Source organism: Prosopis cineraria, unplaced genomic scaffold, assembly GCF_029017545.1.
Source record: "Prosopis cineraria cultivar Desert tree isolate PC_DT_omini unplaced genomic scaffold, ASM2901754v1 PC1, whole genome shotgun sequence".
In the NCBI taxonomy this organism is placed as follows: Eukaryota; Viridiplantae; Streptophyta; class Magnoliopsida; order Fabales; family Fabaceae; genus Prosopis; species Prosopis cineraria.
Genome location: NW_026555332.1, coordinates 34,820,944 through 34,838,517, shown reverse-complemented (window position 1 = coordinate 34,838,517; position 17,574 = coordinate 34,820,944). Strand labels below are relative to the sequence as shown.

The 17,574-nt window shown below is 34.0% G+C and overlaps 2 protein-coding genes and 1 long non-coding RNA gene across 3 annotated transcripts; 2 read left to right on the top strand and 1 right to left on the bottom strand.

Annotated features, from left to right (window-relative positions):
• Positions 1-11,312: 11,312 nt before the first annotated feature.
• On the top strand, positions 11,313-14,686 carry LOC129308934 (leucine-rich repeat receptor-like protein kinase PXC1). Its single transcript, XM_054950297.1, has 3 exons — positions 11,313-12,404; positions 13,032-13,424; positions 13,513-14,686. The coding sequence occupies exons 1-3, from the start codon at positions 11,597-11,599 to the stop codon at positions 14,088-14,090; spliced, it is 1,779 nt and encodes a 592-aa protein (XP_054806272.1). The 5' UTR covers positions 11,313-11,596; the 3' UTR covers positions 14,091-14,686.
• Positions 11,914-12,937, bottom strand: LOC129308951 (uncharacterized). Its single transcript, XR_008592748.1, has 3 exons — positions 12,560-12,937; positions 12,101-12,354; positions 11,914-12,025 (listed from the first exon to the last, which is right to left on the bottom strand). It is a non-coding gene; the product is annotated as an uncharacterized LOC129308951 (long non-coding RNA).
• Positions 14,687-15,104: 418 nt separating the features above from the next.
• LOC129308943 (probable aquaporin TIP-type alpha) lies at positions 15,105-16,601 on the top strand. Its single transcript, XM_054950303.1, has 3 exons — positions 15,105-15,557; positions 15,656-15,906; positions 16,014-16,601. Exons 1-3 carry the CDS (start codon positions 15,425-15,427, stop codon positions 16,395-16,397), a joined length of 768 nt encoding a protein of 255 aa, XP_054806278.1. The 5' UTR covers positions 15,105-15,424; the 3' UTR covers positions 16,398-16,601.
• The last annotated feature ends 973 nt before the right edge of the window (positions 16,602-17,574 follow it).

Here is a 17,574-nt window from a genome sequence, read left to right as displayed (position 1 = left end):
CTTTCCATCATAATTTGAATTGGAACAATTAACATATGCATATTCACTCATACTTTTCCAAAATAAAGAAGAGTTATATGGCTGCTTAACAAGATGAGGTGAATCGGCATCAATATATATATTTTGACCTTAAAAGTGTGATAAAGCAATAATGAATCAAGACCTAAATTAAGTATACGCTACACTTGTTTAGCTAAGTAGAGATCTCTATTAACAAGACATTGTGTAATCCAAGCCCACTTCCTTGACTGGATTAAAGAGAACATATTTATTTGCAAGATGCATTTTGTTTCCATGTTTTAGAACTCCTTGGAAAAAAATTAAATGTTACTTCATCCCTATTTGTGGGACCCACCATTTTTTAAAAAATCAATCAAATACCATTTTTTTTCATTAATCAAACTAATACCTTGAAAACAAGAAAAACAAATTTTTATGTTAATAACAATTCAAAATATATCATTAGAGTTTTAACATACAAGGGCCTATTCATTTTTTATGAATAAAATTAGTTGTTTCCTTTGAAAACAATTTCAAAAAAATTAAGATAATAGTAATTGGATGTCAAATTTCATTCACTAAACTCAATAAAGTAGTATGAGTTTGGGGGGTGGGGGATACCCACAAACTTTTTCTTTATATGCATATAATTTTCTTAGGTCAACAAAGGTGAAAAAGTATCCATTAACAACTAATGAATGCAACCTTCCCATAACTTGAAAAAAACCTGATGTTGACCATTAAAGTAAGGAAATGGTAGACCAGCTTAGCTGACATGGAGGTAAATATCTGACCAAGTTGATCATTCTTCACAATTCACATCTTGACTCTGGGTATCTTTGGATTTCACGCACCACGTATCCACAATTTTATCAAAGAAGACAACATTGTTTGTGAGAGAAGCTGAGGCCGCTACCACTGTTGCATCGGTAGCAACACAAGGGGAACATGAGCCAATACAGAAAACTAAATAGTAAATTTAAGATTTGAATTACACACTCTTTGTTTGACAATGTACAAAGGTGTTTTGCTTTTTATTTATAGAGAGAGAACCAAGAGAAAGTCACAATAGGTTGCAATAAAAAATAACTTTAAAAAAATAACATAAACTAAATAACAATATCACGTGAACAATTACAACAACCATGCATTAACTACGTCTTGGACTTTGACTTGGGTTTTGCTTTTGTGGGCTCGTGGTTTGTCTTATCATCCCCCCTCAAAAGAGAGGGTGGAACAACCAAACCAAGTTTGTTACGAAGAGAGATATACTAAGACGAGCCAAGAGGCTTTGTGAGACAATCAGTGAGTTGATCTTCAGTAGGAACATAATGAATAGTTGTACAACTATTTCGAACATGATCATGAAGAAAATGAGCATCAATCTCAATATGCTTTGTACAGGCATGAAAGATAGCATTTGAAGCAAGTGATGCTTGTAACATCCTGAATTTCTTAATTTTGAGTTTATATGTTAATCAAGGGTGAAGTGAAAATTAAAATGGGATTAGAGATTCAGATGATTAATAGGTATTTTTACTTATTTGTGTGTTGTATGAACATATATAGGTGATAGGAGTGCGTTTCGGGTCGAAGCAAGTGCATGTGGTGAGAATAAATTTCATTGTGCCTCGCACCACGGCTTGTGCTACATGCACTGTGGTGCATGGGCTAGAAATTCACTTCATAAGTCGTAAAATTTTAGAAATTTTAGAGGAAAAAATTTGAGAAACACACGAGATAGAGAGAGGAGAAGGGTTGAGGAGCTAGGTTAAGTCATTTTGAAATAGTAGAAGGTGATTCAGATTGGTAACTTGCCAGGTATGTATAACTCTTACCTTCCATTTTACACAAATTTATCTGAAAATGAGTTATTAGGAAATTGAATTGGTGAAATTTAACGGGTTCGATTCTTGTCTAATAGTAATAAAAAAGTTCTCAGAAGTTAAATTAGAGCTTTGTAACTGATTTAGAGCTGAACAGTAGAGTTTTGAATCTAAAAGCTCAATTTTGGCCTTTAGAGAGAGAAAGTTAAGGTAAAAATCTATCTTGAGTGAAATAAGATCTAGTGATGTAAAGTAGTAATTGGGTAGTTATAGACTTAGAATGAATAAATGAAAAAGAGTTTACGGATGAATATGACCTTAAATAGTTAAAATGAGTTTTTAGTCAAAATAGACCAATTGACTAAAAATGTGTCAAATGTATTCAGATTGGCATATTAGATACGTGAGTAGAGAAAGAAAACTTGAAATAAGCTTGTGTGATAGTAGAAATCCATGGGTAACCTTTTTAGTGACAGAAGGGTTGAGGTAACTGAATAATTTTCTTTGTTCGACTGTTTATTATAACTGTATGTTAGTATGCTATGTAATGTGTAAAATGGTTGTTTGTTGGTGAATCTTAAGCCAAGGAACAAATTATGATAAAATGAGTAATTTGGGGGCTAAGAATGTATTATGAATATGATTGCATATGTATGAGTTAAGAAATAATTAAGTGGGCTAAGTTATGCCAAGAAATGACATAGTACGTTAAGTTAGTGAATTGTGAAAATTGGCCATAGAAGGGTTAAATTTCAATATATGAGTATGATTGTAATTAATTATAGTTAATCAGGTATATTAGATCCTTTTGGACTTGATTCAAGGCTTAGTATAGTCTAATAAGAGAAAGGGATCAAATTGAGCGCTTGGGTGCACAAAATTTTTTTAAAAAGTGACTTTTTGCACCCGGGTGTCCAAATTTTGATTGGACCATTAGATCGTATCCAAATCTATCTCATTAATTAGTATACAAGCTAAGCTTCGTGTGGGCATTTGAATCACTTCAATCGGATGTCGTATGAAAAATTGGCGCGTCATTTTTGATGTTAAAATGACAACAGAAATCCGGACAGGCACGCTACGGTGCATGGTGACATATGCCACGGCGCACAACATAGAAAGGGCAAGCATGTGGCTCTATTCCATATGCCACGGTGCACTGACTGTCCACCGTGGCGCACGGACCAAATTATAGTTCTATTTGTGTGCTGAATTGCATGCAATTAAAATAGGAATACTGACGGGTTATGTCTGCTATGTAATTGAGGTGTGCATGCAATTTTGATTGTGCTGTGAACTGATCAGTTTTATAAAACAAGTCTTCAATCGAAGCTTTTAAAAATGAAATCAATTGTTGTGAATGATGTGAGAATGGTAACATCGTAATCTTCTTCTATATTGAGTAAATATAGAAGGAGGTTACAATGCTGCACTGGTGTCATCACACCAAATGGCAGAAGGAAGGCAAGTCAAAAATGTAAGTTCTTGAAGTAAGGAATGAAGCCAGAAAAGCTCAGCAAAAGTGTTAGTAAGAGAATGATATTCCAACTCAGTACTTGAATGAGCCACACAGCATGTTGCTTTTTGGATGACCATAAGACTAAAGAATACAAGATACGTCCCTGTAGACCGAGGATTATCAATACTAGAAGCCTAGTCAGTATTAGAATATGCTATGAGAGAAAGAGGAGAGTTTTTTTTCAATTGAATCCTAAAGGAAGGAGTACCCTTAAGATACCGAAAAACTCATTTAAGTGCCTACCAATGCATATTAATGGGAGCTTCCACAAATTGGCTCAATTTATTGACAGCAAAATTGATATTAGGTTGAGTATAACACAAATACTAAAGAGCACCAATGGCTTGACGATAAGTAGTTGGAGATGCAAACTGAGAATCATTATAAGCAAAAAGAGTAGTGCTAGTACTTATCAAAGTAGGACATGACTTTGCGTTAATCATATCAAATCATTGAAGTAAGTTAGATGTATATTTAGACTAAGTAAGATAGAAGTCGGAAGCATCACAAAAAACTTCAAAATATAACAATAGTCCTCCCTCATGAGGCTTGCCTATTAGAACTACTCTATTCGTTGCCTTGTCTTTAACACAACAACCAAAGGCATCAAATATAATAATAGCATTATTGTCCATAATTATTTTATGAACACTCATTAAGTTCTTTTGAATATTACAAACCACAAGCATATTATTCAACTTTATTGGCTTATTCTGATTATCAAAAAATTAAGCATTGGTAATATTTTAAATTGGAAGTTTATGTTTACCTCCAACTTTTAAAGTACCTGAGGCAGTTATAGATGTGTTAAAATTGGTGTGAGTCACATGGTGTATTACATCACTGTCAAAATACCATGCCAGATCACTAACTACTTCAGGTGAAGCCAAGTATGTAATAGGTTTAGTAGATCTCTGAGAAATAGATCTAACATAGTTTTTGTCAAATTTATAATAACATTCATAAGCAACTTGACTAGACTTATTACAAACTTGACAATCAGTATGATTATTATGACCAGTACATCTACGCCCATGAGATCTCAAATGTTGCGACCACCACCTCTAGGTGGACCCCTATTTGAAGCATGAGAATTTGAATTGAAAGTGAGATTAGCAAAAGCATTAGCAAGACTCACTATTAGACAATGAACTTGATCAAGTCTGCACTTGTATGAAAGAAGTTTTGACTATAATTCCAACCATATTAGATTTTCTTTATCACCAAGTTGAATAACTATAGGATTATATTTTGAATCTAAACTAGATAAAATAGCTATAATCAAATTAGAAGTAGAGATAGGACTCCCTGCTAGTGCCAAATTATTTAATAGAATCTTCACCTTCTCCAAATATTTGTCCATACTCAGACTGCCTTTTCATGCCTATTATAAATCACCCTTAAATTGCAACAATTACGATAGAGTTTGAGCACCGATGAATTGCTGTACTTCAATCCATAGCTGCGCAGAGGTTATGCAGTGTAACATATGAGAACTGACTTCAGTTGTCATTGATCCAAGTAGCCATCCATATAACAATTGATCAGTGGCTATCCAATCTTTAAAATCAGGATTAATACATACTTTTTCATTCTCAACAATATACTCTATAAGACACAACTTCATTTTGAGTAAATAACCATCTAAACGATGTCTTCTAACTATAGAGAGAACATGTGAGCTCCATAAGATATAATTCATGTGGTCCAGCTTGATCATACTAAATTGATTCAAGCTGCTGAGAAGCAATGTGACTTTTGTAGTCATTATAGGCACTTGTGAAATAACAGTGACCACCAAAAGACGAGAACTTGATGTTCCAATCAACGACACAGTAATTGAGGTCTCTATGAACTTTCTGCTCTGATACCAACAGAGAACTAAACAATGAATTTAAGATTTGAATTACACACTTTGCTTTTGATAATATACAGAGGTGTTTCACCTTTTATTTATAGAGAGAGAACTAAGAGAAAGTCATAACAGGTTACAACAGAAAATAACTATAAAACAAATAGCATAAACTAAATAATAATATCATGTGAATAGTTACAACAGCCATGCATTAACTATGTCTTAGGCTTCGACTTGGGCTTTACTTTTGTGGGATCATGGTTTATCTTATTACCAATGAGGAATTCATGGGCCCTGATATATTTGCTATGAAGGTGTAAAAGGTGACGATGCAAATGGGGATCAATATGTCATGATACAAAACAGGATATAAAGGTGACAATGAGGAAGTGTATCAGAGGATGAAGGTGTAGAAGCAAGATGATGAAGATAAAGAAATGAGAAACAAAAAATTATATTATCAAAGTATGATAGATAATATATTCATCCACCTTGACTTTGTTACTAGCCCTCCATCCATGTGAAAATAAAAGTAAATCAATGAAATTGAAGAACCATACCCTATTCATCTTCTTCATGATCAACTAGAGGTGTAGTTGAGTGCACTAGGTTTATTAGAGTTGATGACAATTGATCTGAACATTTAGATGATGTTGAAATCTGGATAGAAGAGAGAGCAATGAGTCAAACCAAAATCCACAAAAACAAATCTTAATAAATAAAGATTGAGAATGGTAGAATATATCAATAATTATAAAATCCCGAAGCTAGTGAACAAGATGCTCGCTTTATAGGGAAATCGTGGGAGCAATTAAAGTAGAGTTAGAGATATGAAATAAAAAAAATGTGGATGATGATGAGATGAGATTGAATAGAGGTGCAATTTGTTGATAATGGAGTAACCCTCCATGTTTGTAATAGTGGAGTGAGTCTACCTAAACACCTAGCATCGACTAAGGGTCCACTATAGAAAATTGACAGACGTTAGCTAATTTAAAGGAATAGGGAAGGTTGCACACATTAAAACATGTTAATGGGTATTCCTACACCTTTATTGACTTAAGGATATTGAGTGCTTTGAAGAAAATGTTTGAGTAATTTTGCACCTTAATTCAATTAGTACTAAGTTTTAAGCACAACCATTGAAATTAAAAAACCATCCTCTAATTCTTTAATCATCTTATATATATATATATATATAAGAAATATGTATACAATTTTTTGCAATTATCAAGTCAAATAAATTTGACATAATAACTAATATATAACAAATCATCTTAAGATGTATTGTCCTCCTCTTTTCATTGTCCATTTGCATTCTCCCCTTATTTTCATGCTTATCAGAATCAAGTTTTCTTCGAGATATCTCTTATCAAGAGATATATATTTTCTCACAACATATTTGTGCACTTAAGGGGCACCAAAGCACATTTGATTTTGACCCCTATTCACATGAATTAAAGTTTGGATGAACTCATCTACCAAGTGTTGAGCAGATAAGTTGACTAGCCTTTTTGTATCAATATATAAGAATATTTTGATTGATCCAGAAATGTCGAATACCTAACACTACAAATATTAGATTAATGGATGGAAATTTAAATCATTCATCCCTTGAAAATTATGCTAAAGTAGCTTTGAAATTGTCTCAAGCTTGAAGTTCTCGAGCTTGAAAGAGTTGAGAAACAAATGATGAAAGAACCATTATTTGACCCCGAATATCATTGGTCACACCTGAAGAAAATATGTATTCCTAAATTCAGTTCCATTGAAATTGAGTTTCAATTTACAAAACTTGTTGAAGGCAATAAATTGCTTTAGGACCTTTTCCATTATTCGTATTACTAATTATTTTGCAAAATATTTCAAGTATGACATGAAGAGCATGTTATGCTCGTGTCCCAGAGGCTCAGCCAATTGTTGTTTTTCTTTTACACTATGTAGTCTATATTGATCTCACTTAGTCATTCTATATGTCAATGTTAAAATGCTTCAAGATTTAGGCACATTACTTGATGTACTTGCATACTTTCTAACTACATATGAGATTCCAACACTTTACTGTTTAACCCATCTAGAAATTTAATTTAATGGTTCATCTTTTTATCATACTAAAATGTTTGTAATTGATAAAGTTGAGAATGAATGATTGAAGGGTCGACCAACACTTGATGATGTTCCCCAATGTCTTTTGTTTGATAATGTTTTTTTCATACAAGCTTCAAGAAAAACCCAGCTCTAATATCATTTATTAAGAATTAGGAAATGAAGTCTAGAAACAAGGGGAGAGAACAAAACATATTTACGTCTTCTAAGAGCATATGCTAAAATTAGGCTTATTTCTAACATAAAACATTGACCTAATAAAATTATCACAGTCAAGTTCAATCACAAGATTAGCATTATCTTTTTCAATTCTCCAAATTTGTTTTGGTAAAAGGGCCTTGTTGAAAAGATTGGGAGGGCCTGAAACAAATTCCTCTATTTCATTTTTTTTTAGGTAGCTTTTCCAATTGATAAGATGCATTCTTTTATCTCCCTTGTCATTCCGACCCCTAATGAAATACTGTTGAAATCTTCACATTTCATATCCGGAATTTAATTAATGTGACTGTGGTGTTAAAACCAAATGTGTTTGTGAGTGCTTTCCTCTCCGCTAAAATATTTTGTAACAATAAAAATATTCCTTGTAGTTTATAAAATTCTAGTGATAATTTTTTAAAATAGCTGTGATGATGAAAAAGGTTATAATATAAATGTAAACAAGAAATTTGTTTTTTCATTTTTCATTAATCACAACAAATTTAATTGTTATTAGTATAAAATCTAGTTTTTCTTATTTCTTAAGGTCTTAGTTTGATTAATGAGAAAAAATGGTATTCGATGTGTAAGTTTTAGAAGAGGAAACGTACTTGTTTATCACACTAGATGTGTTCTCTATGTGGGAAGGGAGTCACTGTAGAATGTAGTTTGGAATACATAGCAAATGCACCAACTACAAGAGAAGAGGTGAGAACGTTTTTCAATATGCTTGCAAAATGTCCAAAATGATATGAGTAATTGGTCTCACACACGTGGTAGTTTTCAATCATGCGTGAAGGAAAAAATGCAGTTAAGGCACCAAACATATTATACATGAAAATTTAGATCCTCTCAATATTTTGATAAGGCCCCATTTCTTAACGTGGGCTTATCTTTGATGTTGATTCATTAAGGATGAATAACTTAACAGTATGAACTTTTAAAATGTTTTGACAGCAGGTCCCACAAATAGGGATGAAGTGGCATTTAACTTCCTCCTCTTCCTTGAGCACTTCCTTTACTGTCAAATATGAAATTTGATTTTTTTTAATGATAATGAAATTTATATTTTCTCAAGTTTCTCTTCGTTAATGTTTTAGTTCTTGAAGTTTAATTTTTATTAATTTAATCTCTTAAATTTTTATGTGAGTATTTTAAGTTTTAAAAGACAAAGTAATTCTCAAAATAATCTATAATGTGTAAAATATATTGATAACTTAGCATGTGTTTGTACTTAGATGGGAACAAATTAATTCTTAGGTTAGTTTAATAATTTTATTAATATAATTCCTTACATTGTTTTTCCCCTCTTGTTTTATAAAATTTTAGAGCCTAGTTTTTCTTATTTAAATAATCATTTCTTTTCATTAATTTGCATGGTTGCCATCAAGATTTTGCTATCTATGTCACCATATATGACCTCATTTTTAAATAATAAAGATCAAATCAATAATCAAAGTAAATTCAAAGGACTAAATAAATAAAAATTATTCCCTCCATCTCAAATTATAAGACATTTTTAAAAGAGTTTGCTGTCTCAAAATATAAGACACTTTGAGAAGATTAATATTTCATTAAATAAGCTTATTTCAATATTACTCCTTTCTCTTTAGTACTAATTAGGTGTGGATTTAAAGTTATTAAATGAACGGTATTCTTGAAAATTTATATTTTGGTTTTGAAAAAATAAAGTTATTAAGTGTATTTAATGAGGATTATTAGTATGTGAAATTTTTATCTAAAAGTGTCTTATAATTTGAAACATGGAGAGTAAACTTAAATAACTAAATTGATAACTAAGACAATCTTAAATAACGAAAAGTTGCTTTATCTATTTTTTCCCCCTTTTTTCCCTTCTCACGTTGCCAAGAAAGGGACCAGAGACAAGTTGAGTACAAAAATAATAGAATTAAGGTAAGGATATGAATTTCAAAATAAAAACAGAAGTAAAGACAAATTTAAATTAAAGCTATATATTTTGCTATATTTGCAATTTGTAATAATGGTATAAGTAGCTTAAAGTTAGGAATTATGATCATGCTTTTATATGATATTTCTATTTTTATCTATCAATAATAAGTGAAAAGGAAATACAATCACTTGAGTAATCACTGTGGCTATTAACTAACAAAATGTAGGTCAAAAAGATTTTCTAACATCATACAACATTAAATTTAAAAAATTAATGATTATGTAATGTAAGTACCACCGGTTTAAAAAATAAAATACTCTCTAGACTATGACCTTAACAAAAAATATATGCTATAGTGACATTTATAAGTATATTTATTATAGCAATTTTTCACACATTATTTAGTACATCGTATTGCAAGTACCAATTATGGCTTTAACGGATATAGAAACAATAATAAATTTTATATTTAGACAATATTAAATGTGTGTATATATTTAAGAATAATATAAAACTATATTGGTTTTTTTTAATAAGAAAAACTATGTTGGGTTTGTGTTTGTGATTAAAAGACATCAATTAACACTTAAAAATATTATTTATATGACGTGTCAGATTAACTAAAATATGCTAAAGTGTATTTTTTATTTTATAATTTTATATGAGGTTTTAATTTAATTTTTTTAATTTTATAAAGCATTTTTTTAGTTTTCTAACTTAAATACTGTTAGTTTCAATGATTACTTTTTATGCCAATTTTTATTATTTTTTAAAAAAATTAAATTTAATATATCAGCATTTAAGCATGTTTTATTAATATTTAAAAATTTAATGTAAAAATTTTTTATAATAAAATTAATGATGTTAAGATTAAATAACTGAAAAAATATTTTTATAAAATCAAAAGATTATAATAAAAGACTTTATGCAAAATTAAATGACTAAGTTTATATTTTAATTTTAAAATATTAGTCTGCGTGCCCGCGAATCTGGGCCAACCAAGCAATGCTCCAGTAAGTCTTCCACGAAATCTATTTTGAATTTTCTGTTGTTACATGTTTCGACAATGATTGGTGCCATTTTCTTTATTTAATCCAAATTAGCTACTTGGGATTGGGAATAACTTATACTAATATGCTTTTCGTTTATTTAAAAACAATAATCTCTGAGTATTACATTACAATAACTCTATGATTTGTTAACTTAAGACTGAAAATTTTAATCACAGAAATCACATTTGACATTCCTCGCTTCCCACGAAGATACGGTTTCTATAACATGTACTATTTCTTATTCATTAAAAACAAAGCAATCAAGGAACAATGAACGAACCAATGAGAGGATGATTGGATGGTTTAGATTTCAGAATATTATAGGAAAGCTGTCACGTTGTTTCTTATATCATTATCATTATCATTATTATTCTTTCTTCTTTCTTAAGAACAACAAGAAGGTGAGCCAGCTACATGAATTATATCATATCACTATATTCTATCATTTAATAAACTCTTAGAAATGTTTTTGACTGATTTTACAATAATTAAAAAATTATTATTACATTAAAAATATTATTACTTTCCAACAAAACCATCCAATTAAAGTTAATATATCTTAATTATCTTTAATTTATTTATTATATATATATATATATATATATTTCTACAATACAATTAATAAGAGCATTTGTGAAAAAGAATATAATGCTATTGATTTTTTTGCAAAGTGTCTTTTATTTTAGACTAACACTAATGGATAAAGAGTCATCAAATCCAAATCAATATCCACATCATTAAAATCATTATGAACTTAGTCAACTTATGTTTGAATCTTTATTCAGAAATGTGCTCACATTTTGTGCCTCCTCAAATAAGATTGACTTCGAGAGGATGACACCTATGCCCAAAATATAAAATTACACTCACCTTCCCACATATTTCACCTATTGTGTGAATTCATAAAAAAATAAAATGATCTGGAACCTAGTTCAGACCGCTTGCGTTCAAACCCATTATAAGCATCGATCTGGGAACAGCTTTTTTTTCCTTGATCACTTCGTCAAAGACTCAAACTGTAAAACCAGAAAGTTGAACAAAAGGTAGTGACAGGCCATTTGATTGGTTTCAAAATTCAAATCCCCCATCCATGTCAAACTGTAGTATCCAATATCATCATCTGGCATCAGCATGAGCTGTTTCAACCTTGTGCTTCTGTTGCTCCTGTCACACATGGTGCTTTCACAGCTTCATCCAGCGGAAAGAGCTGCTCTGTTGCTTCTGAGGGATTCCTTAACTTCTCCTTCTGATTTACATGGGAATTGGACAGGACCACCTTGTATACACAGTCTAAGTAGATGGAAAGGTATTACTTGTTCTAATTGGCATGTTGTTCAGATTGTTCTTGAAGGGTTTCAGCTTCTTGGCTATTTGCCTCCTGCATTCCCTCAAAACATAACATTCTTAACTCAGCTTAACCTCAGAAACAATTCCATTTCTGGGACCCTGCCAAATCTCACCAACTTGGTGTTCTTGGAACATGTTTTGCTTTCATATAATCGCTTCTACGGGTCAATTCCAGTGGAGTATGTTGGCTTGCCTGGTCTGAAGGAATTGGAGCTGCAAAAAAATTACTTAGATGGTCAAATCCCACCTTTTGATCAAGCATCATTGACAAATTTCAATGTCTCTTACAATCATCTGGTGGGACCAATTCCTCAAACTTCTGTGCTGCAGAAATTTCCTAAGAGCTCTTTCGATAATAATTCAGATCTCTGTGGGAAGCCATTGGATATTTTGTGTCCTGCTCCTTCTCCATCCCCTCCTTATGCACCAGCTCCAAGCCCAGCAACAGCAAAAGAAAACAAGAGATTTCCAGTTTGGATTATTGCTGTGATGATTACAGGACCTACACTGGTTTTACTTCTAATTATTATCGTCTTCTTTTTCTGTAATAAGAGGAATCAATTAAAAGAAACAACCAGAAATTATTCTCCAGGTAAGTATCTCTATTCTTTAATACATGCAATTCATATCAGCTTTCAGGGAAATGTTTGGGGATTTATAAGCAAAGACAAGTAAGGGAATCTTAATTAAATGAAAGGGGTTAGAAGGAAACAAAAGAGATGGCCAAAAGATAATTTCCGTTCATACCTCTGAGGAAACTTTCAGATGCAAGGTTGCCTGGTTTGAGAGAACTAATGCCCCGTTTCGCAGCATGGAAGAGTTTTTTTATGGACGTAAAACTGGAAGAGAGAGGAATTGAGGTTTTAAAACATGTTTGGTATACATGGAAATGGATCATTTTTTTTATGAAGGAAATGAGGGAGGAAGTGGGATCCATAGGTATAAAGTAGAAGTGAGTTTCGCCAATTGCGATGAAGCCAGATTCCATGGAGAAGTGAGATCCACAGTACCAAACAACCTATTTTTTCAGTTCCACTTTCACTTCCAGTTTTCCAATCCCAATTCCATGCTATTGCAGGATTTTTTTCTTTTTCCGGTAAACACAATTGCAGGATTTTAATGAAACCTTCACTTCCCATCTATTCTTTTCCTTTCAGATATACAATAGCAAGAATGGTTTAAAAATGACTTCTAATTTATCCTTCAATTTCTGAAACAGGATATGGTTTTGGAGCATGGGCAAAGAATATGATGTCCTATTCATTGAGCACTGAAGATCCTGAAAGATCAGGAATATTGGAAATTTACAGCAAGGAATTACCAATTTTTGACTTGGATGATTTATTAAGGGCATCAGCAGAAATTCTAGGCAAGGGAAACATAGGCACTACATATAAAGCAACGTTTGAAACTGGTGCTGTTGTTGCTGTGAAGAGACTTGATCACATGAATGGATTGGGAAAGAAGGAATTCCTCCAGCACATGAAATTGCAAGCAAAGCTGAAGCATGAAAATCTGGTTGAAGTCATCTCTTTCTATTACTCAGACGAGGAAAAGCTGGCGGTTTATGAGTTTATCCCTTGTAGTAGCTCTTTGTTTGAGCTAATCCATGGTTAGCTTGATTCCATCCTTTTCCTTCTCTTATATGAAAAGAAAAAACACATGATTGAACTCTTATATTCATGATCTGCTAATGCTAGGTAGTAGAGGAGTTGGAAGAACTCCTCTTAATTGGTCCACAAGGCTGGCCATAATCAAAGACATAGCAAAAGGTCTAGCTTTCCTTCATCACTCTTTGCCTTCTCAGAAGGTCCCTCATGCCAACCTAAGAACATCCAACGTCCTCATTCGTCAAGATGCTCGAGGTTACAATTTGAAGCTCACGGACTTTGGCTTCTTACCTTTGCTTTCTGCTAAAAAAGGAACAGAAAAGCTAGCTATCAGCAAGTCACCTGAATTTGTCCAAGGGAAGAAACTGACACGCAAAGCTGACGTCTATTGCTTTGGAATCATCATCCTTGAGGTAATAACTGGGAAAGTTCCAGGTGAAAGCCTGGGTGAGATTGAAGAAACAACCAGTGATATTGCTGAATGGGTGAGAACAGTGGTGAACAGTGATTGGTCCACAGATATACTGGATGCTGAGATATTAGCAGCAAGAGAAGGGCATGGTGCTATGTTCGAGCTAACAGAGATAGCTCTACAGTGTACAGATATGACACCAGAGAGACGGCCTAAAATGAATGAAGTTTTGGCCAGAATAGAAGGGATAGAGTAAATGAAATCAGAGAATGACTGATACACATTATGTCGTTAAAGATGTGTGTTTTGCATTGTAAGTACCTCGAGAATGTTCATTACTAGTTCAAGAGGAGCACATTTAAGCTGACATTTTTTTAATTTTTTTCCCCCTCAAAGAACAAACATTTCAATGAGGGGCAAAAGATCTGATGTGAAGGTTTGTACTCAACAGGAACAATTCACTTCTTTCTGCATAGATTCGAGATTAAAAATTGTTTTGTTAACATCATCAGAATTCACCGAATCTCCTTTTAAATTGTACATTCCCGCCGGCCAAAACTAACCCTGATTTTGGCACTTTAGAATAGTTAATTGGTTAAGCTGTCCTAAAAACAGACTCTTATCACGTCAATTGAAGGGCAAAGAAACTGCGTTTATATGACGCAGAGATCATTGATAGGGAGACAAGCAATACAGCTACTTGAGATTATGCTATTCCATATCTATCACCAGAAAGCAAAAACAATAGGAAAGGAAAAGGGTACAAAGAATGGAAAAATTTATTTCTATGATTAGTGTAAATATCTTGACCATACTTAGTAAACTCTAGAAGGAAAACAATTGCCCTTTGATTCACCAGCTCTCCTAAATGGATCCATACTAATCAAGTCCAAAACTTGGCACATACCTTGTTATCAACCAGCTAAACAGAAAGTGCGTGTTTCACATCATTACTTGACCCTTCAAGCTTGGACTGGGTCAAAACAAATTGGGCTAAGCGAACCATGTCATGTCACCAATTGATTCTTGGCAGTAATTTGCATGTTGCAGGTCCGGCTTTGACAGTACGGTGAACAGTATAAATTGAAAGACATCACAAATGAACATGGATACAAAAACCCGGGTCAGATAAGATCTTTAAACCGCAACCGGGTTAATGAAGATGAGTTCAAAGGGCCGGATAAACTGCACTTTGGATTTTATCCCTTTCTTTTTTAAAACAAAAATGACTATAGTCTTGTGAAAACAAGGAACAGCGTAGAGACTGAATTTGAAGTGAGTGGACAACACATATCACCACGTGTCTGCTCTTCAGCATTCTCTACAAACAGGTGTCTCACCGCACACCAACCTCATTTGGCTAATTTAAGCAGCCACACACCACTTTTCCGCCATGCAGAGACACTTCTCTTTTTCTGTCCGAATCTCCTCACCTGTTTCTTTAATTTCTAGCTCCATTTTCAGCCACCTCAGCCCTGCTGAACTCTTTTGTGAAGAACGTTCAATTTTACAAACACCTTTCAGACCCTTTTGAGACGGATACCGACAGCCTGACTTGAGTTTCAAGAACGTTGAAAAATCAGGAAAAGAATGGCAACACGTAGATATGCGTTCGGAAGGGTAGATGAGGCAACACATCCAGACTCCATGAGAGCCACCGTAGCTGAGTTTGTGTCCACTTGTATCTTTGTGTTCGTCGGAGAAGGCTCCATCCTCGCAATGGGTAAGTAAAGTATATAACTAAGTCAGTGTGTGCCTTGTTTGTGTATGTATGATGATCGGTGATAGATTATCGAATTTTCCGGTTTGATTTGTGGGCAGACAAGATATACAGGGATCCAGGATCGTCAGCCGGCGAGCTCATGGCGATTGCGACAGCGCATGCGTTTGCATTATTTGCGGCTGTATCGGCGAGCATGCATGTGTCGGGGGGTCACGTGAACCCCGCTGTGACGTTCGGCGCTCTTCTCGGCGGAAGGATATCGGTGCTGCGAGCTATATACTACTGGGTGGCTCAACTCCTCGGCGCCATTGTTGCTGCTCTCTTGCTCAGGCTGGTCACCAATAACATGGTACGTCAAATTCTTATTTTGATAATTCTTCTTTTAACAAAGCGTATTAATTTATTTTTAAATGAAATAATTCGCGATTTCTTGTGTGTTGCCACGTGTGAATGCAGAGACCACCGTCGTTCACGTTGGGAATAGGGGAGGGCGCGATGCACGCACTTATATTCGAGATAGTGATGACGTTCGGTCTGATGTACACCGTTTACGGCACCGCCATCGACCCGAAGAGAGGAACCAACGGAGCATTAGCCCCGCTGGCAATTGGGCTCATAGTTGGGGCCAATATTCTCGTTGGTGGGCCTTTTGATGGGGCATGCATGAACCCAGCTAGGGCTTTTGGGCCTTCCTTGGTGGGCTGGAGATGGCACTACCACTGGATCTACTGGGTGGGCCCACTCATCGGAGCTGGGCTCGCAGCCCTCATCTATGAATACACCGTCATCCCCACTGAGCCACCTCATCCTCACCAACCCTTGGCTCCTGAGGATTACTGAAAATTAAGCCTTCAAGCGTGAATAATGTATTTTATATTTAAATTTTATTTTATTTTCCTTTGTGTTTTGGTGTATCAGAGGTCTGTGTGTGCGTGCGTGCGTGTGTGTGTGTGTCTGTCTGTGCATGCATTTTTTTGGGGCCGTTTGTGTCAGATGTGAAGTAGCAATCCTGTGTTTTATGCATATTAAATAAAATAATGTGAACCTTCCAGTAAGCATGTTTCCTTTGTTTTTTTTTTTTTTTACAATAAGCATGTTTATGTATGATATGTAGTTTCTTATTTTTTTTTTTTGAGCAAAACAAACCAATTTTATTAATATCAAAAGAATTATTGCACACACTAATCCCCTGTAAAGATAAAAACAAAGCACCTAAACCTAAGGAAAGGAAATAAAACAGTACATCTAAATACAACCTATCAAACACAAAACAAAACAAAAATACAATCAAGCAAATACAAAAGCCAGTCATCCAATACCCTTTTTGGGAGGAGCACCCGTGGAGAAGCTATGCTGATCCTTGAGTGAGATAGAAGCAAGAGAAGATGGTGGCTTAGAAAGCCATCCTTGTGGAACCATATTTCTCATAACACCAGATGCAAGCCAATCTGTTGCACTATTCCCACCACGAGCCACAAGAGCCATGGAACAATCAATATTAACATCATACAACTTCAAACTTCAAACACTTCAATAGAATATTAGTACAAAACCACTCACAATCAGTCATACTATTATTCCTCAACTTCTCATATAAAACTAAGCAATCCGTTTTAATGATCACCTTCCCATTAGTAAACAGATCCCTCATCAAAGATGAATTTGCAGCAACAAGCTTGCCCAGACCCACCACAAACTTTCCATCATGATTTCTACCAATCACCCCAATAGCTGCTATCTTCCTTGACCTATCAAAAGAACAATCTATATTCAATTTCACAAAACCAGCATCAGGCTTCCTCCAAAACACAACCCGGTCATAATCCTTATCCACATATGCAGGATTAACATATGACAGATCCTCTTTATTCTTCATATCACGTACCACCCAAGCTTCATTAGCTAGTCTAATAGCTTTTGTTAAACAAGTCACAGCATCAACATCTATTTTTCCAAAGATAAAATCACACCTACTTTTCCACACTTCCTAACAGATACTAGCAAAAAGAGCCACGTT

Coding starts and splice junctions, on each gene's coding strand:
- LOC129308934 (XM_054950297.1), top strand. CDS start 11,597: ATGAGCTGTTTCAACCTTGTGCTTCTGTTGCTCCTGTCACACATGGTG. Junction 12,405..13,031: donor AACCAGAAATTATTCTCCAG/GTAAGTATCTCT, acceptor TTTCTGAAACAG/GATATGGTTTTGGAGCATGG. Junction 13,425..13,512: donor TTTGTTTGAGCTAATCCATG/GTTAGCTTGATT, acceptor TGCTAATGCTAG/GTAGTAGAGGAGTTGGAAGA.
- LOC129308943 (XM_054950303.1), top strand. CDS start 15,425: ATGGCAACACGTAGATATGCGTTCGGAAGGGTAGATGAGGCAACACAT. Junction 15,558..15,655: donor AGGCTCCATCCTCGCAATGG/GTAAGTAAAGTA, acceptor ATTTGTGGGCAG/ACAAGATATACAGGGATCCA. Junction 15,907..16,013: donor GGCTGGTCACCAATAACATG/GTACGTCAAATT, acceptor GTGTGAATGCAG/AGACCACCGTCGTTCACGTT.